Source organism: Triplophysa dalaica, chromosome 17, assembly GCF_015846415.1.
Source record: "Triplophysa dalaica isolate WHDGS20190420 chromosome 17, ASM1584641v1, whole genome shotgun sequence".
In the NCBI taxonomy this organism is placed as follows: domain Eukaryota; kingdom Metazoa; phylum Chordata; class Actinopteri; order Cypriniformes; family Nemacheilidae; genus Triplophysa; species Triplophysa dalaica.
In genome coordinates this window covers 4,802,321-4,825,490 of record NC_079558.1, presented here as the reverse complement: position 1 = coordinate 4,825,490, position 23,170 = coordinate 4,802,321, and the positions used below count along the sequence as shown (strand labels likewise).

At 37.6% G+C, this 23,170-nt stretch overlaps 2 protein-coding genes across 2 annotated transcripts; both read left to right on the top strand.

The window, feature by feature from the left end:
* Positions 1-7,547: 7,547 nt before the first annotated feature.
* On the top strand, positions 7,548-11,773 carry kcnk1a (potassium channel, subfamily K, member 1a). Its single transcript, XM_056771460.1, has 3 exons — positions 7,548-8,106; positions 9,686-10,081; positions 10,672-11,773. The coding sequence occupies exons 1-3, from the start codon at positions 7,752-7,754 to the stop codon at positions 10,932-10,934; spliced, it is 1,014 nt and encodes a 337-aa protein (XP_056627438.1). The 5' UTR covers positions 7,548-7,751; the 3' UTR covers positions 10,935-11,773.
* Positions 11,774-14,122: 2,349 nt separating this feature from the next.
* Positions 14,123-23,144, top strand: slc35f3a (solute carrier family 35 member F3a). Its single transcript, XM_056771564.1, has 8 exons — positions 14,123-14,181; positions 15,963-16,174; positions 18,321-18,666; positions 19,477-19,696; positions 20,079-20,204; positions 20,343-20,535; positions 21,592-21,681; positions 22,357-23,144. The coding sequence occupies exons 1-8, from the start codon at positions 14,123-14,125 to the stop codon at positions 22,593-22,595; spliced, it is 1,485 nt and encodes a 494-aa protein (XP_056627542.1). The 3' UTR covers positions 22,596-23,144.
* The last annotated feature ends 26 nt before the right edge of the window (positions 23,145-23,170 follow it).

Here is a 23,170-nt window from a genome sequence, read left to right as displayed (position 1 = left end):
TAATGAAGCCACTTGAATTCATAATATAAGCTTATTATTGAGGTGTACAGTTTAAATGAGTGCTTTATTTGACTTATGCAAACAGAGGCACTTTAAATCTGTTCTGAATCACTTAACCATATCAAATTTTGGTAGTGTTCTCTCCGTTCATCTGCTGGTCCGTTGAAACATTTAGGGGGAAACAGTGCTTGTTGGAATTAAAAAGGCATGCTCGCCTCCAGAAATGCTTCTCTGTGAATGAATGCCCACTTTTCAATGCTTTCAGATGCTGCAGAGTGATCTACGGCATTCGAAGGGTCATGTGGAAGCAATGCATGTGCGAGTGTGTTTTTTACACAACACTATAATGAGGGTTCATTAAAGGGAAGTGCCGTGCTAAATCTAATGATCAGGCCACATAGCAACTGGAAACAGAAGACTGGTAACAGAGGCATGCATGTGGAGGATTTCATGATGCCTCATGAAAGTTTAGAAATAGAGAACAACCTTAAACATGTCAAAATAGCATTTGATGACCATAAATAAAACATTTTCTTTACATCTTAAAGCTCGGTTGTTGTATTATTTAGAGTAATACAGATCTAGCTGTGCTCACGGTTCACTGCAAAGCCTATCGCAGAGCGTTATTTGTCAGCCACAGTTTTCATCTGTAGCAAAATGAACAGGGTGTGTCATGAGGAGACAGCAGACAAAGTTCTTGTAGAGTCCAACTCAGAGTTAAAGAGTTCTCAAAGGAAGTTTCTAAGAAGTTATTAAACTTAAGGTCCCATTTCTGGAAAGAGCCTTAGTAAGTGCAATACTTTGTTTGATTTAAGTGACTAAATAATAAAAATGAAACGTTTGAGAGATTGCAGACCACAGTGTTACTTACTGTCCTGAACAACTCACTGGGTTTACGGTTCTTGGTTTGGAACTACATTTGGGCTGAGGTGAAATATTATCCTTAAAGGTATTACAGAGTTCTAAAAGCAGTTGATTTAATAACGCTGAACAAAATTGAAAACCGTAAAACATACTTTTGTCTCAAATTATACAGTATGAAAATTTCAGGGATTTACATTAGCTACACAGATCTGCGAATCAAAATTTTGGTCAAATGACCTTGACGACATTTCATGCATCAGTTTGGTTTCAAACTGTAATAGAAATATGTTTTGAAAAAGAAATGTGTTTTGAAAAAAAGGGTTTTTATTGCTTTTTTGATGTTTTAGTCATTTCTTTTCATTGGACAAATTCACGGTTGAGTAGCTTGCTGCATTTTCAGGCACCAAAACTAACAAAATAGATCTACTGTAATTACTCTTACTGCCATTAAAATCACCTGCTGCTTCTTCTTTGAGCCCATCCAATGGTGAATCCTGCACACATCTGATCTGTTCCTGAATTTTATATTGGTCGAAGAATAAATGGTTCAGAAGTTCAGTGTCGGAAGATTCACATTACCTTGGGAATTGTGTAACCATGAGATGTGTCACAATACGCACAAGGTCAATCAACTCAAGATCAACATTATCCAAAAACCAGCCTTGGAAAATCGTTGTGGGTCGAAAGTATGCAGAAAGACAAAACTTCTATAACATCAGTATGTTTTTAAATGAGTTTGTCTGCTTATGTTGTCATCGTGTTCCAGCAGGAGTAGAATGCACAAGAGTAATGGACCCTGGCAAAATAGATGGAGCTTGGAGACAGTTCCAATGCTATTTTCAAGCATCCTAAAAGTGCAGGACAACCTGCAAACTTCATTTATTATAACCACCCCTTACAAAAATATCACTTTCATCCAATGAGCAGCAGGAGGATTTGAAGAAGCCAAGTGGATAAGAAAACATTTTCCATCCAATGTTTCTTCTAATTCCTTTGCCGAAACACCAGCTGTCCATTTGCACCAAGATGGGGCCATATTGCAGTAAAAAGTTATTTCATGGAAATTAGGGGCAAAGTTTGGGCTTAACAAAATGCTATATCTTCTGCACATAAAGAAAGCTGTGATTGCATAAACAACGAGACAATGTAGTGATGTAATGTGGGCTACTTCATTGTTTTTCAGTGACCTCACAGTTTGGCTGTTGAACGGACTGATAAATGAACGTTGCACGAATGTTCCTCAAAGGAACACTCGATGGAGACTCACAATTCTTTAATGGCATTATAGAGACCAATAAAATCATAAACCATAAGCTCATGTTCATATATGAATGACCAATTAGCACATTAAGGATGGAGAACTTATTTGTATCCATGAATAAAGCTTTCCAGTGGCTCAGTGGTTAGAGCATGGTGCTAGCAACGGCAAGGTCATGTTTTTTTGGGGGGTAAAAGCCTCTGCCAAAGCATATAGCCAAAAAGAACAGCTTGTTCCAAAGACACCCGTAGAGGAACTGATTTGTCGCAACAGTAATCGTTGTACGGCTGCTCATTGAGTGCTCAATTGTATTGGCTTGCCCATCTGTGCCCACCAATTCCTAAGCAATCGAAGCTTTGCCAGATGAATAAATGTCCTGAACCAGAAACATCAAAACTGTTGTCCAAACATGAAAAACAGCCATCATTAATAACCTTCATTAATCATATTTTGTTGCCAACCAGGCTCACTCTTTTAACTAAGAAGGTCTTGGAAAGAGGGATTGGGCTTCACATCAATACAAAGGTAAAAAAATGGTTTCTTGTGTTCAAATGTTAATAACACTGATCTTCATCAAGACCGCATGTCAAAATACATGCCATTCTGTTTGAGAAACCAACAAAGTTTGATTGCAATTCAAAACATCTTGTATGCCCAAGAGCCCATTAACAAATCTTAAGCACATGGAAAATCATTGTCTGTTTCATTCTTTCATGAATAAAGGTGTAATTCATCCACAAAGGTAACATGCTCGTTTTAAATGTGTTTGATGTTAGTGCAAACAAGTTAATCAAAACCAGCAGTCTGACTTCATTACTGGCAGTCAGAAAATGATGAATTAATCCTGCACGGGTGCCAGCTTCAATGTTCTGAAGACGGAGTGACCATGGGCATTCATTTCGGTTCATAGTACAGATGCACCCTCTCAGCTGTCGTTCAGAGGCATGGCAAATTGATTATATGTGATTAAGGCCTCATCAAAATAATATTACCACAAACTGGCATTGCAATGAGCTCATGGAGGAAGCTCTGCACTTTTTAAGCCACCACCATGTTTCTGTGCGTCAGGCAGTCTTCTGTCGGTGAGGTTAAGACGATTAGCTCTCCTCTCAAAATGCCAAAGAAGGTGCTGAGGTCATGAAAAAGGTGGCAAATTATAGTAAGAGAGCTTGACATGACACAGACTCATCTAAGATTTGAAACATCAAAACGGAGCCATTCTGAAGCTTTTGTGCTTGCCATAATGAAGTTTTCTTCTGCATGGCTCTTATTCCCCTTCACACACGCACGCACGCACACAAAGTTTCTAAACTTTGTGGGGACTTTCCATATAAGGCGTAATGATTTTTTCACTGGACAAAGTGTATATCGCCTTCCCCTAACCCAACCCCAAACCTAACCATCACAGAAAACTTTCAGCATTTTTACATTTTCAAATAAACATAATTTATTATGTGAAGTAATCCATTTGAATTGTGGGGATCCCCCTCTGCCCTCACAATGCAAGTGTGAGACTTTTACAATAAAAACAAGTACACAAGCATGCACACAGACACAAACACACAGACACACACACACATACAGCATATAAAGTACCAAGTGTGAAAACTTATTAAAAAAAAATCTTTATTAGCATTTTTATAATGTTTTCATGTTTTCATCATTTTAATATTTTACATTTAAAATGTTTCTTTTAAATATATATTTTATTTATTCTTTATTTTGTTAACTTCAGAGAAAACCTGCACTTTTATTGTGCACTACAGACAGCCAGTGGCCTTAAAAGAGGGTGACATAAATCAAACGAACTAACAGAGGCCATATTTCTCCAAGGAATTTACAAAATGCTGCATTTAACCCATGTCTATGGACTAAACCCATTGTAAGTGCTCCTGTGAGGTGGACCTGCCAGCAGGAATGCCTTTTCCAGATGTTTCAAGAAGCACAGCTCGCTTCTCTGGGTCCGGACCATATACTATGTGACCCAAGTCAACTGCAGAACTTGCCACACTGAGCCAGGAAAGTACTTCTGCTCTCAACCTGAAACACATGCACACATACATATGCTGCACATGGCTACAATCAATGACGTGCCCTAAACGTACAGCTGAAAAACATACACGGGGAGTAGCGGCTTCTGCCAAAACACGCACACCGTTTAAAGAGCGGGCTGCCTGGCGGGTACATGGCATCAGGGAACGTGTGCATCGCAAGTGGGATGGCAAACTATGCCCAGCTGTCACAGGTGTCCTGATCTCATTTTCAGCCGTGTGTTTTTGCAACATAAGCCTGGGAACTTCGGGATCACTGGGAGGGTCAAAAACAAAACAAAACGAAACAAGACCCAAACTGTAATGCCAAACATCGTTATACCCCCTTAGATTTTTGATTCAAGTGATTTTTAAATGCAACATCCATAAAATTATGAGTATCTTTTGGCATTTGTTTTTTTTCCTTTAGTCAAGTCTTTTCTCATCAAAAGCACCAATGGGGCCAAAACTGCCACTGGTGCCCTTCAAAAGAGTTTTTTTGACATCCCTGCCGCCAACCATTGAGACAAAATATTGACTCTGGCTTGAGCCCCAGGCCTTCAACTTCCTGTCTGAGAAGCTACGTCATGGTTACAGCAGACATATTAAGAAGAAATCTGTGCAGTCCACAAGACAAACGATAGACGATAATAACATCATCTTTGAATTATAAACCTCCCTCACACTGAATGTTTGGGAAGAGACGTACATTCTTAAAGACAGTACATTTAATTCCTCTGTCTATCTTTAGGGCCAACAATTGGAAAATGAAGGGCTTTCTCTAAAGTGAGTGGAATGCTTTGATGCATTTATGCCTCTCTGCTGTTCATTTATGCACGCAGGTGTAAATCAAGAGAATGAGTCAAAAAAGCCACCGATTAATCTTCATTGTGTGTTTGGCCTTTGACGTTAGAAATCTCGCAGGTCTTTGCAATCACATCTGAAAATATAACCAAAATATGTGTTATGGCTCGAGGGATGGAAACAGCATTTTGAAAATGAAAAGGGCATGTTAAAATGGCTTTAAACAGTATGAAAACATAATGGTAGCATCATAAAACGGAAAGCTCACAGCACAATACTTGCTTTTTTGGTATTTATCACAAAACAGGAAAACCTCACATTCTGTAGTTGTGCAAAAAGTATTGAAGGAAAAATTTCTTTATGAATTTCATTGTTCTGTTGAACACAAAAGAAGATATTTTGAAGTATGTAGGTAGGCAAACTGGTCTGGGGCAATTGAACCAAATGTCCCGCTATGATAGGCTATTCAATTGTTGCTTAGAACTATTTGGTTACAAGCATTCTTCCAAATATCTTTATCTCTGTTCATCGGAACAAAGAAATGTATACAGATTTGGAACAACTCGAGGGCGGGTAATGATGACAGAAATTTTTATTTGGGGTAAACTGTCCCTTTAAAGTGAAAGTTTGCTGCGCATTTCAATGACATTGGCTCAAGAATAACCAGGAATTTTATGTACTTTTTCAGTCTATATAGTAACAGACCTTTGAAACACCACACCTCTGCAACATATTTAGGCGACAACTCACTGAATTTGGAGGCACAGTGCCCTCTAGTGGGCATTAAAGGTGCCTATGAGTCATGAATGTCACCAGATGTTCAGTAATGGAGTGATCTAAAATAATCTCCAATAGTGCAATCCATAACTTTTCCCTCTCTATCATTCTAGGTTAATTTTTGTAATAACGTCAATTTATTTATACACAGGATTAAGTCAAATTATGTACAATTTCTTACTTAACATCCTCCAAACTTAATATTGCAAATGAGCTTGCTTACACTAAGCTGTTAGCACTATGGTGTCTGTGCCTTTTTATTATGATACATTATTTGATGGGCTTAATAACTATTATTTTTTCCCTGTTGGTCGTAGCCTATCAATGATTTGTATTGACATGTCATTGATGGTCTCGTTCCACTTTTTACTGCATTTTTCGTACAACAGTCAAGGATGTGTGTCAGCAACAACCTTGAGTACTGGTGCTCAGATCTGGCCGGAGGTCTCACATTTCACTCGATCCTCCAGAAATAACCCAAATGAGCAAAACAGAGCATAAAGGGAAAGCTCGGTTAGACTTTTGCTCAATAGTCAATAAATGTTTAACAGCGAGTCAAAGTAAAATGAATTAATAGATCACAATTTACAAGCAATAAGAGTCAACACAGGGTTTTATTGTTTTACAGAAACATAACACGAAACTCACAGAGACCATACAGATTCCACAGATCAAGGATCTAATGTCCAGCAGCAAGTTATACCATAACTTTAAACAGAAAAAGGCAGGATGTGTGAGGTCATTGACATATGAAAGCAGAGAAAATCAGAAAGTTTGACCTCTCCCCAAAATTACCCCTCAGATCAGCTTTAAAACAAATATTAAAACAATAAAGTACAGTATATCATGTACTGGACAAGAGTAAATGATTAGAACAGAAGATCAAGAGGAAACGAGAAAACAAAAGAGAAAATTGAGGAACTTTTAATGACAAAAATATTTTTGCCTGTCATGTCAGAGAACAGTAAACAATGATGTCACAATTTAGCTGCTGATGTCTTTTAATGGCTTTCACTGCAAAATTTGCACAGGCCTGTTTATTGAGATAACCATCTACTCTGAACTCACGCAGGGTGGAGAGTTGTTTTTAAAACGAAGAAAGGTCAAAGGATGGGAAGTTGAGAGAGTTTACTGATACGTGATCTGCTTGTCAGACAAGTTAACTGGTTGGCCTTCATTTACTCTAGTCACCGTACAATAAGGGGGGGGGGTTCCTAAATGATCTATTTTAGTCTTTGTGTCTATAAATATAATACTGTATAAAACTCCAGCTTATTTCATGACAGAATCTGGGTTTAGTAGCTGTGGAAATGCTGACAGACCACCGCTACATATATTTGTGCACGAAACCACCTAGATACTCCTCTGAGGTCACTTTTCAAATCTTTTGTCACTCGAGAAAGACCATCCACCACCAGTAAAACCAGTTCAGCCAGCTAACATAGCCACTGTAGTCTTTAGTTAATGGCCAGAACTTGGCAGAACATTAATTGGAGAGCCGGTGTAGCCTATTGTTTCCCTAATACAACTGTGTTTAACAGTATCTGCCTTTTAAACGCAAATTCCACGTTTGCCTAACAGGGCGCGCCGCGAGAAATGTGATGAATAGACCTGAGCTGGGCGAGGCGGCAGAACAAGACGTCACCGACTGACGAGCCGGTTCGCATGATTCCGAAACATACTACCACCAAGGCTTGGGTAGTGACTGCTGACGTAGATTGGTAACCCTCCAATGGTTAAAGGCGTTTTGTGAATATTAATGAGAGAGCGCTTACCTTGTCGACCACTACATATATTAACGACGTGGCCTTCGCCGTAGTACGATTAGTAAATGCGCCCGTCTCACCGTCTGTCACATCAGCTGCAACGCTGGCAGGAGACTAGGGACATTAAAATTAATAGACGCCCGTGTTTACCTTCATTTATTTAGGAAGGTAGGAAACGAACGAACTCCTAAAACACATTGACCTGTGTTGATTCTGTCACATTTGTAACTGCTGTTAACTCAAGAGGAGACAATGCTTCAGTGTATGTCGGGAAGTTCGTGTATGCGTGTGGTAGACGGGTACAAGTCTACGTGGTATTTCTTGATTTTGGTTGTATCGTACGTTTTATATTTGATATTCGGAGCGCTTGTGTTTTCCGCGGTGGAGCTGCCATATGAGGAGCAGCTTCGACAACAGCTCCGGACCGAGAAACAGCAGTTTTTACAGGATAACGAATGTGTGTCCGAAGAAAAACTTGAGGAGTTTTTATTGAGAGCTTTGGAGGCGAGTAACTACGGTGTGTCGGTTTTACAAAATGCTACTATTAACTGGAACTGGGATTTCACATCGTCGTTGTTCTTCACCAGCACGGTGCTTACCACCACAGGTAAGATCAGATCTAGACAACTTTAGATGTGCATGATAGGACGAACTGTATTTGTATGCCGACATTGTTATTGATTTACACTGTAATATGTCGCTTGTGACTATGTAAGTCCTTTCTCTTTAAATATTTATCTATGGGCGAGACGACAAATGAGACGCCAGTCTGATGTCATCTCTACAGTGGAAGGTCGAGCTGTCCTTTCTCTCTAATGTCTGTCCGGTGCGAGCATCAGCTGACGACTATACTGTATGACAGGCTTAAATTGTCTAACAACACACACATTTTGAAACAAAAAAAACGACTTCTTGTAATGACAAGCTTTATAGAGTATTTATAATCTAATCATAATTTTAGCAACACCCATATGCATACAATACAAATGGTTAGAACTGTCTCGCTTCCTCTTTCTTTCATTCTCAAAAAAGCAACAAGACTTTATCCATAAATAACATTTACAATAATACACACAGGAAGTATGTATGGTGAGGTGTACTAAAGAAATAGGCAATACAAGTAAATATAAATATTTATAATAATATATACTATTTACTGTACAGTCATCATAATATAATAATAATAGTAATCATCATCATACAATATTTAATTTAATTTATTTATATTCTAAAATAATAAAGTATTTACCTATAAACATATAAAAGGGCCAGACAGAAATTAATTTACAGATCAATATTGCACACATGATCTTATTGCTCATTTAGTTTGAACATCTTGACATAGTTCTTTAACCTCATACATCTTCATTTAGCATTTCATATTTTTGTATAATTACAGTAAATTGGAAATTGTTTGTTTTTTGGTCAATACTGACAAGCCAGGTTCTACCACATTTATGTTCTTATAAACTGTAAAAATGTTGCTGTCTTAAAGTGATAGTTTACCCCCCAAAAAAATTCTGTCAGCATTTTCTGACCCTCATTTCAAACCTGTATAACTTTCTTTCTTCCGCAGAAGAAGATATTTTGAAGAATGTTGTTAACTAAATCCCATGCATTGGTTTTGTGTCCATACAATAGAAGTGAATGGGGGCCAGTGCTGTTCTGTTATCAACTCAATTCAAAATATCTTCCTTTGTGTTATGCGGAAGAAAAAAGTCATAATGGTTTGAAATGACAAGTTAAATGACAGTAAATTATTCCAGAATATTCATTTTTGGGTGAATTTACACTTTAAATAAATTTCTGGACTAAATTAGGTACAGATACAGTATGTTAACTTGATTTATTGATCACATTTTTTACAATGTGCCAATAATGAAACAACTCCATGACCTGCTTACATATTCACGTCCCCTGAGGTTTCCAGTTGTTGTTAATCCATTTGAAGGGTGTATGAAGGATAAGCATTCAGTGTGTAGTGTTTCCAAGGGCTGTGTAGTGTAACTTAATCCAGTAGGATTTAAATACCACAGGTAACAGCTTGGAGACCTCTCATTCAAGACCTCTGACAGTCTTAAAGACATGTAAAACAGGCCTATTTGAGTGCTATTTGTCAGATAAAAGACAGAAGGACTAGTGACTATAACTACAGACCTCAACTAACAGCTTCACTTGTTTTGCAGGGTATGGCCACACCGCGCCTCTGTCAGATGGGGGTAAAGCCTTCTGCATCATTTTCTCAGTGGTGGGAATCCCATTCACACTTCTGTTCCTGACTGCAGTGGTCCAAAGGATCATGGAGTTCAGTACCCGCAGGCCCGTGGAGTATCTGCACCGGCGCTGGGGCATGTCTAAGCCTCTGCTGGCAGCCATGCACGCTTCCCTGTTAGCTATTATTATTGTGTCCTGTTTCTTCCTCATACCCGCCATCATCTTCTCAGTCCTGGAGGAAGACTGGAATTTCCTGGAGTCTTTCTATTTTTGCTTCATCTCTCTAAGTACCATTGGTTTGGGCGACTATGTACCGGGAGAGGGCTACCACCAGAAGTTCAGAGAACTCTATAAATTGGGCATTACTCGTAAGTGCCAAACGAATTTGCTATTAATTTGTTATATTCACAACATTGATATAGTCATTTGAGTATTTTTTTCCCTTTTTGCATATATGTGACCCTTGACAACAAAACCAGTCTTATGGGTCAATTTTTCGAATTTAATATTTGACATGATCTGAAAGCTTTATAAATAATATTTCTATGGATGTATGAGTTGTTAGAATAGGACAATATCTGGCTGAGATAAAACCGTTTAAAACCATACAATGTATTTTTGTATTTTACTAAAAATGTTCCCGTGCTACTAAAGACTGGTTTTGTGATCCAGGGTCACACATGCCAGGGGTCTTCATCAGGCCAATGTGCTCTGTTGCTTATAATTTTTCATCAAACTGTATTGTTTGCATTTTTCCATTTCCAAGTTTCCATTTATTACAACACAAATTAAAATTCGAACTGCAATTGGCAGACCTCCTGCGGTACCACTGTGTACCCCAAGGGTTCACCGATGGCCCGTGTTAAAGACCCCTATCATGTCTGCTCTATTCTTGTTCATCCGTCATTTTTAAATCTTTTTTCATAATTTTTTTTAAATCTGTCTTGTTCCAATACAGTCTACTTGATATTGGGTTTGATCGCTATGTTGGTGGTTCTGGAAACCTTCTGTGAGCTGCAGCAGATGAAGAAACTCAGGAAGATGTTCTACCTGAGAAAGCAGAAGACCGAGGACGAGCTTAACATCGTGGATCACGATCACCTCTCTTTCGCCTCTGTGTCTGACCAGGCAGCCTCTATTAAAGAAGATAAGAGCGATCTGTTTCCTGACGATGTGATCAATGCTTCTCCCACCCTTGATAATGGACAAATGGACAGATGAGATTCTCTGAATAGATCTGTTATCTGTGAATATTGAACCCTCTGAGGCACAACACAATTGTCATATTTCTCAACTTAGGGCATAAATACTGTTAAATACTATATGTCACAATACTCAAATAAAAAAAACTACAGTACTATAGATATAGATACTTGAAATACAGGTTGAAGTTATTTTAAAATGGAAAAAGTGTAACTTGAAGAACATATAACTTGTCAGAACAGCTACTGATATGAAAAATATCAGATGGTAACGTGGTTATGTGGCCATAGACTTGCTTTACATAATACTCTTCATACTAGGTGGCTTAAAAGGGAAGGATATCCTGTAATTTTAATGCAAATCATGCCTTCAAGTATATCTTTATCACTATTAGTTAGTCATCGCCAAACTGCATTATATTTTGTAATATACAGGGGCAGGTCCCTGGTTAATTTCTTTGTAAGTCTACATTCCTTTAATTACGTAAATAAAACATAAAGGGTGTTTAAGATATATTTATGTTTATTTTCTCAGATTTAGTAGAGGGATTCAGACAATCAAAAATTAAAATACTATCTCTGGAAGGGATTTTCTCCGCCTTTTCAAGCCATTTTGGCTCTTGGGGTTCATGTTTTTTTTAGACAGGAACAGTTGTCCTCCATAAGGGAGAGATATTGAGCATTGAGTGTTCTTGCTGCTGTGTTGTAAGGAGGGAGTCACATTTGTGAATCTGAATATTCTTATGATTGACTGGGTATTGCTAAAGGAATTACATTATTTTTTTAAATAATTAGTTTATTGTTATAATTTGTTATGAGATGCACTTTAACGAAATAAACTGGACGTTTTTTGTTTTACATGCTTGACTGTGCCTCTTCTTCAGCCGCTGGCCATGGATGCTGCACCTTCACTGGATGAACATTTAATAAATTACCCACTGGTTTAAGGCTAGAATGTAGCTAAGAGCTGTTTACTGTCAGGCCATTGCTACATGCTGGTGTGTGGAGAGAGGCATTAAGCAGCTGTACTGTCTGTTAACAGTCTATCAGGAGGTCTGCTGACTGCTGTTAAAAGAGATATTTACTCTGTTGTTAAAAAGTCAATTTGATGCCGTCCTGTTATAGTGGTGCTGAAATTGAACCGAGGTTATGTTGACAAGGCCTACAGCTGTGTCCACCCTGTCAAACTTAAACGGGAGAATGTCTCACTAGTTCTCAGTCAAGAGCATCTTGTAAGAGGTCTTACATTAGGCTACATGTGCACACAAAACGTCTCACCTGACAATGCATCATGGGACATAAGAGATACATTTTTGACAAATTCATTATTTTGTCCTTTTCGCTCATTGTTTTCTTTAAAGGGAAAGCTTTACTGTTCAAATGTATTTAGTTTGTGTTTCTGAATGATCCCCTTGTATTACAATATCACCTATAGGGTATGTCTCTGTTCAGTGTACTTGCTTTCTAGGAAATAATGAATTCTTATGTGAGATGTGTTGTGCCAAGATAAAACAGTTAAATCTTATATAAAATAATTATTTCAATTTCCGACTCCATCGGCAGACATTCACACAGGGCTTCCACCAGTAGCTGGAAGCACTGACATTGACTGATCTTCTCACTATGATACTCACGTGAGAATTGTCCTCTGTCAGGAGTCAACGTTCATGTCAACATAAAAATCAAAAGGAAAAATAGCAGAGAAACGTTGTAACACAGTTCCAAGTAAGTAAGGAAGGAGGCGGGAACGGGAAAACATTGAATAACTTTTATTAAAATAAACAAACCACAAAACGAAAGTAGGATTCCGGCAGCTCCCTCACGGTCGACTGCCGGCCACACAAACATAATAAAACATAACAAAAAATCCAGGTCTGGTCCTCTCTCTTCGTACACTAGTAGTCGCTCGTCCTTTTATGATTCCGATCTCCTCCGTGAGAGATATGAGACCGGTGCAACGCGCAGCTGACACTAATCACTCGGTTCCCTCACGGCTCTCGTCCCGCCTTGCTCGTTACAAATGTTAATGCGGTCATAAATGAAGAAAAAGTTTAGATGCTCTGACAAAACCTACTTAAATTTAGGTTTCATTGAGGACAAGACAAGTCTCGATCAGAATGTGTGTTCTGTGGTGAAAAATTGGTAAATGACAGCATGAAACCAAGCAAAATGAAAAGACACCTTGTGAAATAAGCAATAATTTACAGTAGCTGAAAAATAACCTGAATATTTGTTTGAGTATTCAAGAAAGAAAATTCATTTAAATTACTCTTCTTAACCATTTAATTTAATTTATGATTAAATTATTTAATTTATTTATATTTACTATCTATATATGTGTGTGTGAGTAGCAATTATGTGTTGGGGGGCTCCGATTGTCATATATGTACGTGGGGGAGCCCAAGGAAAAAAGGTTGGGAACCACTGGTATAGGGAATGGACGTGTCGTCACTTTACCACGTGAAAGTGAGCACGGCGGAGCGTGCCCTCATGGGTGGCAAAACACTCTTCAAAATGACTGCTTGCTTACAATATCGAACACCTGATTCATATGTAAGTCGTAGAGTCGTTTTAGTCTGTTTTTCCTGTTCTCCTCGGCCAATTTGTTGGATGTTTTGCCACCCAGGGTAGCGTGTCCCGACATGCTCACGTGGGAAATTGACGTCAATGCATGACTATTACAAACGGTTTCAGCGGCAACAACATAAATGATGTGGCCCAAACGTAACTTCCAGTAGACCTCCGCAAAGGATCAATAATTGTTGCATAGTTTTTTAGTTATTAAATTGGATACAATTAATATACATTAAAATAATAATAATACAACTATACAGTACAAGTCTAAAATAATATACAACCGATGATATTTGCTCGAGATTGTGTTAGAGTTCTTGAGAACAAACTTGTAATAATGACTCATGGATTCTCCCTACTGCTTCGATTCGGGAGGATTATTGACGGCACTTTCAGAAGTTTTTGCTTGGCTAAGCACAGGTCTCCCGACTGGGGCTTTAACTAGGTGACGCTTCGTCCTGATCGATAAGTGCCAACTAGTTACAATGAACTCCTCAGTCTTCACTCACCACACCGCACACGTACACACCGTGTCGCACACCCCCACTGCAAGCCATCTTTCAAAACCTGGCGGTGGACAGTGAAGCTGCCACACTGCAGGAAGAAGATCTTCCTATAAGATGTGCCGGCGCAATGCAGAGAGAGGATGAGACTCCAGCAGCCTGGGTACAAAGATGCCCCCAAAAAGAAAGGTAAAAATAATTTTACATTTGATTGTGTGCTAAAATGTATGATATGATGACAATTTATTAATACATTTTAATTCCTTGCATAATCATAAACATTTCCATGTCAATTTTCTTGGCATATTCAGTTGTTCCAATGTTTCAACATACAGTAGCAATAACTTATAAATATGCATTCAAATGTTTAGACTTTCTCAGCTGGCAGCAGTTTCAGAAGTTTTGTTTTCTTTGGTTCTTGAATTAACTTATTATTTAACTTATTTTTCTTTGCTCATTGTACTAAAACAGTGATGAAAGTATAATGTGTCATTGAGGGATGAATCTGTTAGATATGAGCTGTATGTATATTACAGGACTGAATGTACAGTACAATTTGTCTTGCAACATCAGTATAGTTATTACTCAAATGTAGGTTTAAGGATTTTAACAAATCCATAAACCATTGTATTCAAATAAATGTCATAGCTTGCTGAGAAGTGTGCTTTTCTTTTCTAAGTGATCTGATTTAAGGCTATTCATCTCCAGACAGTTAAACACGCATAAACAATCCAATATATATTCATTTAAGGAAAGACTCAATTCAAATTTATCAGCAAGATGAGACCTAGGCTATTTCGAATTGGGCCAGGTCTCCTAACACCCTTGCAACTGCCTAGCAACTCACTAGAAACCAGTCAAAACACTTAACCATGCACTCTTTAGCGCAATAGAGTTTTGCATGGAAAAGTGCATTTACATTTTATGTAATTCTTGACTATGAACATAAATACAGCTAATTAAAAGTTGTACAGGATGGGTCTTCAGGAAAGGCATGTTTTGGTTTCTAAAGTAGATCTCCTATTTTGATATTCCCGGAGTGGGAAACAAGATCAAAGCTTGGATCAAAAATACCTTGTCTGCAATTCTGTACTCTTGGGGTGTCCTCAACATCTTCCTTCTTCTCCATCAATTCTTGGCCAGTTTCATTCTTTCCCCCTGCCATGCACTGTCTCTGCTGTGCTAGACATATGGGCTGTGCTGAGATGCTGTGTTTGCTAAATTTTAACCTTTCTACCTAAAAATTAAAAACATACACAAAGGCATTAGATTTGACAAGAACCTGTGTGCAGCAATGCAGCAAGGGTTTGTAAATGTGAAAACACACATGCAGAATATAATTAACATTAAATACAGCATCACAATGACTTTGTGTTAGATTTTTTATATCCAGATAAACAAAATTCCATCAAAGTCACCTATTCATAGCTGTACATATGAATCTTATTAACAGCACTAAATAAAGTAACTAATCAGAATAATTAATGTATATAAACATTACATTGTATATATAAGATGTCAATAATAACCAAAGCAATACAAATTTTAGAAAGCCATTCAAATTGTCAAATCATGTTGTTGGAAATGTTTACAATTTAGCGTATATCTGTGTTAACTTGAGCATTTAATTACAAAACAGTGAACTGCTAACCGACTGCATAAAAATCCTGTTCAGTTTAACAAGATGTTTACTGTATCATAAAACAGGAAAAGTCCAAAGCATTTAATCCACTATAAAGTTAGATTAAGTACTGTTCATGTTCAAAAGGTTTTAACAGGCTTATGCACCTATGCTTTTTAGACCCACAATTCAGTGCAAACACGTGCTTGCAGTTTAGATTGATTTAAATATAGTTTATAACCAGTATGGGCTGGGTCTTTTTAGCCAGACAACTCATGAAGATACACATTTCTACCATGATGCACTGTTCTCTTTTAATATATTTTATCTTTCACTTTTTTAACTTTAGAGGAACGAGACAGCCAGATATGAGTCCACGCCGCCTGTCAGATATCAGCCCTCAACTCAGACAGCTGAAATCTCTGGTCATTGATGAAGATCTAAATGAAGAATTAAAGTCATCCAAATCAGTGGAGTGCATCAACAGCGCATCTATAGAAGAACGCATCCTGAGGATCACTGGTTACTATGGCTATGAGCCGTGGAGTGCAATCTGCAGAGGTATTCAACTAGATTTATCCTTTATGTTTAAGGGTTGATGTCTTTTAGTGAAAGAGTAAAGCACGAGGGGCAGTCGTGGCCTAATGGTTAGAGGGTTGGACTCGTGACCGGTTGCCGGTTCGATCCTCAGGTCAGGCGGGTAACGACTGAGGTGTCCTTGAGCAAGGCACCTAACCCCTACTTGCTCCCCGGGCGCTGCAGCGATAGCTGCCCACTGCTCTGGGTGTATGTGTGTTCATCACTTGCTGTGCGTGTGTTCACTACTCTCTGGATGGGTTAAAAGCAGAGGTATATCTCGGATATGGGTCACCATAACTGACAAATTGGTCACTTTCCCTTTTTCACTTTCACGAAGGTAAAGAATAAGTAAACTATTGATGTTTTAGGAGTGAGGGCTTAAAAAGTATACCATAAGTCTTACAGCAGGATATAGAATTATACTGGTTATTTTACATGAGTTAAGGACAAGGGTATGGATTTTAAGCACTATGATATCTTTAAAAATAAGGCTATAAAAATAAAGGGTTTGCATTGCTTTACATTTCAATGATCTGGTTGACTCTTCTTTATTAACAGTGCCAGTCAGTACTGTACGTTCAGTTTATTCAAGCACTGTGGGTCTGTGATAGATGTTTCAAATAAACATCTTGGCTGACGCGAATGTAAACACATCGATCAGAGACCTCTTCTTCACGCCTCTGTGTCAATCCGAGCTCCTTCACACAATCTCTCCATAACATGTCTGTGTGGCCACACTGATGAAAACAGATGAAACGGCCAGAGACCACAACATCTATCACTTTACTAATAAACAGCCGAGTCAGATCATTTGTAAGAAGTACGTGTTAAGCTAAATAGAACTCTGATGTATCTGCTGCGGTATTTGATTTAAATGTAGGCAATAAGTTACTGTGTGTTGAGCTGCTCTATGAGAATATGCATGAGAAAGTTTTTGAGCCAGTTGTGCAGAGTCATCAGGGGCAGGTAAGGTCTCTGGCTTTTCTCATTACCATTGACTACGGGCTTAATATTCAACAAACCTCATCACAGTAGCTTCTTAGGCATGCAAAAAAACTCTCAATAAAAGAAGAAGAATACTCAAAATTTTATAATATTATTATATTGATTGTTTATTTATTTGTTGAAGCTTTCATCTTGTATGTTTAAAGTCAAACGATGTAACTAAGGATGGGGCTAAAAGAGAAGTGAGAAGTTTTGATAATTCTTGTTATTTATTTTGTTTTGTTTCTTCAGACTACCTTGATCTGAAAACATATGCTAAATAGACAAACAAATGGCTTGATAGATAAAGTTTTAACAGTTTCAGTACCATGGACAGCACGGTCAGATTCGGAACATTATGGACACGTAGGTTCAAAGTATGAGTAAAATTTCTTATCTTATTGAGTTAAGTCTTAGAAAATATGTTGATTCAGGTCTTTCATATATTGCATTAGGCATTTGTGTGAATGCGGCAAATAAAATTAACTGTAATGTTAAAGTTAAAACTCTATTAAGTTTTAAACTAAAAATTACGTTTTTCCCCACATGTTTATTTAAGACATAAACCAATCTAATTTTGATACCTTTTACAGAAAACAAGACTAAACATCATATGTCATTTTGCTTCTCAAGTAAATGTATCTTTATTTAAGTATTTATTTAAATATAAGAAATTATTGTTTTCAGTTGGGTGTTAGAACTATCTGCTTTATTGAACAATGACCAATGAAGGGGGTTTAAAAAGTAATTCTTTCTTATAGTTTTGATTGATGCAACACACGCTTTAAAGTGATTCACCGAAAAAGAACAAATTCTGTCATCATTTACTATCTATTGTAATTTCAGACCTGCCTGACTTTCTTTCTTCTGACTGAATAACACAAGAGAAGATATTTTGACTGTTGTTAACTGTCACCAATTCAATTGCCTTGGTTTTGTGTCCATACAATAGAAGTGAATGGATGCCGCCACTGTTCGGTTAGCAACATTCTTCAAAATATTTTCTTTTGTGTTCTACAGAAGGAAGAAAGTCATACAGGTTTAAAAACTAAACGATGACAGTATGTACATTTTTTGTTGAACTATCCCATTAATTCATACAGACACAACTCTATTTATATGACCATTGTTGTCTTTATCTTAGAAGATGACCAATCCAAGAGAGAAAAAGTGGAAGTAAAGGTAGATGGCCGTGCTCCTACAGCAACTGTTAAATCGGAGAACGTGACCAGAGGACAGAGTCTACGCTGCTGTCTGCACATGACTGCGGTCCACCTCCATCAAGCACTATGGGGTGTCGCCATGGTGATCTGCATCTGCTTATCTTGGTCTGGCAGCACTCAGTTGGCCAAAATAACTGTCAGACGCTTGAATGTTCCTTTTGCCCTCACTTGGTTTTCCACCTCCTGGAACTGTGTCGTCTTTCCTCTTTACTACCTGGGTCACCTGTGCTGTAGCAAGGACAGACAGACTCCTAGACAGCGGTTCAGGTGGGTAGGGTTGGGTTTCATCTCAAGCAGGAGGGAAGGTTATTGAGATCTTATTGCATCTGTGTCAAACAAAACGTTTTACTGCATTACTAAATGAGAGTTTCTTGTGTAAATTCTGTTATAGTCTGTAGATTATGCAGGCAGCTTTATATAGTTTGCTGTGTTGACGCTGCAGTTTTGAAGAGACGGTCTGTTTAGATACTAGCCCAATTTTCTAACCGTGTCCCATTGCATTTTTGTCCTTTTTATTGGTACACCATTTGCATTTTTATAGGATTGGTTCAGCACTTTTGGAAGGGGATTTATCATAGCAAGAAAATAAAACCGTATTTGTACTGATTTGTATTGATCTTGGACAATAAAGACTTATAATATTAAACTTAGAATTTTAATTAAACCAAAAACATTTTTAGTTATACAATGCTGGAACATCAATTCTTTTCGTTGGTGGTCTTATTTTTCTGATGTTTGATTGCATAAAATCTATAAAAAATATAATATTTCATAAAATGCCACAAAATCTGTGCCCTCGCTCTGTATCCATCGTACCCCCCAGTTTGAAAACCACTGCTTTAGATGATTAGATTATACAATTTAAATGGGTTGTGAATGGACTGTACGTAATTGTAATGGCCTTTTTCCTCTTTAAAACATGCAATGTTTTTCAGCAAACTTATAAAACATGTATGTGCATGAAAATGTTTTTAAGAACTTTGATCAAAGCTCTTTATAATCATAAGACGTATTCTATAAATATTTACCGTATTTTGTATTTAATGATAGACAACGCTATTTGTCTTTTTACACTAGAGAGTGTTGTCAGTTCCTGGGAGATGATGGGCTTTCTCTGAAGATGCTGCTTTCTCGCGTGGCTCCATTTGGAGTGCTGTGGACTCTCACCAGCTACCTGTACCTGCAAGGCCTCCGCAGGATTCCTGCCACCGACGCCTCTGCTCTCTTCTGCTGTAGTCGTGCCTTTGTCTTCCTCATATCCTGGATTGTATTGCGGGATCGCTTCATGGGAGTGCGGGTGAGGCTTAAAATTAAGACTATAATGACATACATTATTAAATAAAATGCAATTGTTTTGAAATCTTTCTACACCTTTAAAGGGACAGTTTACCCCCAAAATAATTAATTATAAATCATAAATAAAATGAAGATTAATCACAATCATAAAATGAAGATATTTTGGGACTATTGTACTATGAAAATCAATAGGGGGCAGTGTTGTTTGGTTACCAACATTCTTAGAGATATGCAATATATCTCATTTTTGGGTGAACTATCCCTTTAACTATACTGTTAAACATATTTTAACGACTCTCGACTTTTTACTTCAAAAACTAAACAAAATACCATTATGGATATTTTGTTATAACAATTACGTATTTAAATATTTTTAATCACAGATTGTGGCAGCCATTTTAGCCATCGGGGGCATTGTTATGTTGACATACGCTGATGGTTTTCACAGTCATTCTGTCATTGGCATCTCTCTTGTGGTCGGGTCTGCATCAACAGCAGCTATATACAAAGTAAGGATTTCAAATCTGGCAAATATTATAAATGCACAGGGTGACTGTTATAGGCCTACACCCTGATCTGTTGTTCTAACTACGATGTAACATTTTATGCTCTGGCTGTATCTATGAACTGTCCATTTGTCACTTCAGGTACTGTTCAAGCTTGTTCTGGGTAATGCAAAGCTCGGTGAAGCAGCTGTGTATCTCACCATCCTCGGTGGAGCTAATTTGGTCTTCATTAGCGCCGTACCCCTAATCCTGCTCCTCACGGGAGCTGAGGACTTTGTTTCACCCGGAGATTTGCCATGGACAAGTATCTGTGGCATGGCTGCTCTTTTGCTGGGTAAGAGGCTATAGATCTATAAACACGTGTCACAAAATGATCTTGGTTATACTCATGAAAAGTGGCATACTTACCCAATGTAACACATTTTCTAAAAGGTGGTGTTGCTCTTTAAATTTACTGGTTCATTATGAAGTTTAACATCCATAATTTGAAAATCGCATTCTTAACCATCTACGGTACTCACCTACACATTTATACATTTTGGTATTATTACTCGTACGCAGAAATGACAAGATACTGGCATAACACTAAGCTCAAAACAACAGTTTAACACAACAGTTTCCAAAAATTGGTCGTTAAGACTGTCCTCACCAACCATGTTCCAGGCATAGTCACCCATCACGGCTTCATGCCACCTTCCCTGTGCTACAGAGATTTCTAGAAGTTTCTGACAGTGACAATTGGAAACTAATTTTCAAAGTATGTGAAAATTTTTACATTTTTTGTTTATTTGCAATATCATTTAGCGCCGGCCAGATGGCATCAGTTCGAAGAGGGAGTGAGCTGGGTGAGTGGGGTCCAAAGTGATTTTCTTAGCCCTTTTTCTCACTTTGGAGGTGTAGAGATCATGGAGGCTGGGCGGGGGCACCAATAATCCTCTCAGCAGATCAAAGGTCAAATAAAGGTCAAATCTCAAAATTTACTTAAGATAAATATGCACAAAAAAAATGATGCTACATTAAATAAATATTTTCACAATAATGGGCACCACAGAATTGTACAGGAACTATAAAAAGGTCGGGCAAAACATTTGATAACACTGTTGTGGCATTGTGAGATGTAGGTAATCACACTGGAGTTCCTCACACACACACATTAACAGCTCCTTCACAACAGCTGTTCATCCTCCACCGAGTCATCTGGTATTTGTAGTCCTGGACCAAGCAACCGTCTTGGTTTATAGTCTCCTTGCTGCAACCACCGAGATGGCACATACTTTCCTTCTTTAATATAATCTTTCACCATGTCACACTGTGTTATTTTAAACCGATCAATATTAACTGCATTAATAGTTTTAGCGTTCATGTTTTTTTCCTTTTGTTTCCCACTTAGTGTTCAACTTTCTCTTGAATTTTGGTGTTGTGATAACTCTTCCTACTCTGATTTCTCTGGGCATTGTCCTCAGTGTTCCTGTCAATGCCGGTAGGTCATATTGGCACCGTTCTGAAGTCCAATGCAAGTGTAAATATGGCTTTTGTACTTTTCGAATTTGATGCAGATAAAACCCTAATGATGACTAGGTCACATACCACAGATGGTTGAATGTTCATAAAAATTAAATGTTCTACATGAGACCATAGAATAACCTTTTTTGGTTGTATGGTTCCATAAAGAATTAATGTTAAAGAACCCTTTAATATCCGAGAAAACCTTTCTATTAAAAAGCTATTTTTAGACCATGAAAATGTAAGAAAGAAATGGCCCTTTGGGAAACCAAAGAACCAAATGGTTCTTAAGTTGTGAAGTACTTTACCTTGTGTATCACCTTTATTTTTAAAAGTGGATTTGATTAGAAACCAGAAAAACAGTGTACAATCTAATAATTTTTTAATAATTTTGTCATAATTTGTATTTATTTAGCAAATGTTTTAATTTTTTTTATTTTAATTTTCATTTATTTTAATTTTCATTTATTTTAATTTTAAGGATAAGTTTAAACTAGTTTTTGAATCCCACAATTTTTGACTTAATTATAGATATAAAAAAATATTAAAAAGCAATAAAAAATATAACAATTAAAAATATAACAAGAAAAAGCTAAACTGAGTATTTCACAAATATATACAAAAATGATCACAGAACATCTTCCAATTTCAGTCATAGACCGCTTCATGTGTGAGATCCAGCTCAACAGTGTACGAGTCATAGCTGGCTCCATCATTTGTCTGGGCTTCCTTCTGCTCCTGCTGCCTGAAGATTGGGACCAATGCCTGCCACATTTACGTTCCATGCTGTACAACCAGGACCAGCCACAAGAGTGTGCCAGAGACAAGCAGCTAGAGACACTTCACATCAGGCCGAGAGAGGCCAGGAACTGCAATTCTTCCACCACCTGACCTGGCTGTTGGGGTGCTGACGGGCACCAAAGGGTGCATACCAATGGGACAGCAAAAACGGCTTTGAGGGATGATCAGAAGTTACAAGTGTTTGAAACTGGACCATTGAGTTTGTAAGAGGAATGTTATGAGTCACCATGGCAAAATGTGATGTATCTACATGGTATGTACCTCATATATCTTATGCAGATTGTGTATTGCACTGTCGCTTCATGTGATGAAAGAAGTAACATATATTGCCGGTTTCTAAACTACTGAGATATAATCACTCTCTTTAATAAAACATAATACTCCTATCATGTTCTATAATCTCAAACTGGTTCTATATACTCTATGTACGTATTGTAAAGTGTTAAGGCCCCTCCTGGAATCTGTAAAACAGGCTTTATTCATGGATTCCTAAGATAAATGTTAAATTATATCTCTATCAGTGGCAATACATGGTTTTAATATTCCTGTGGAATTAAGGCCTAACCTTTGTAAGGATTTTTTGTTAATTATGCAACAATAAAAATGTTAGTATATTCAATGCTCGTTGACTTCTTTTACCTGTCAAACTGTTTAACATTTCGCAT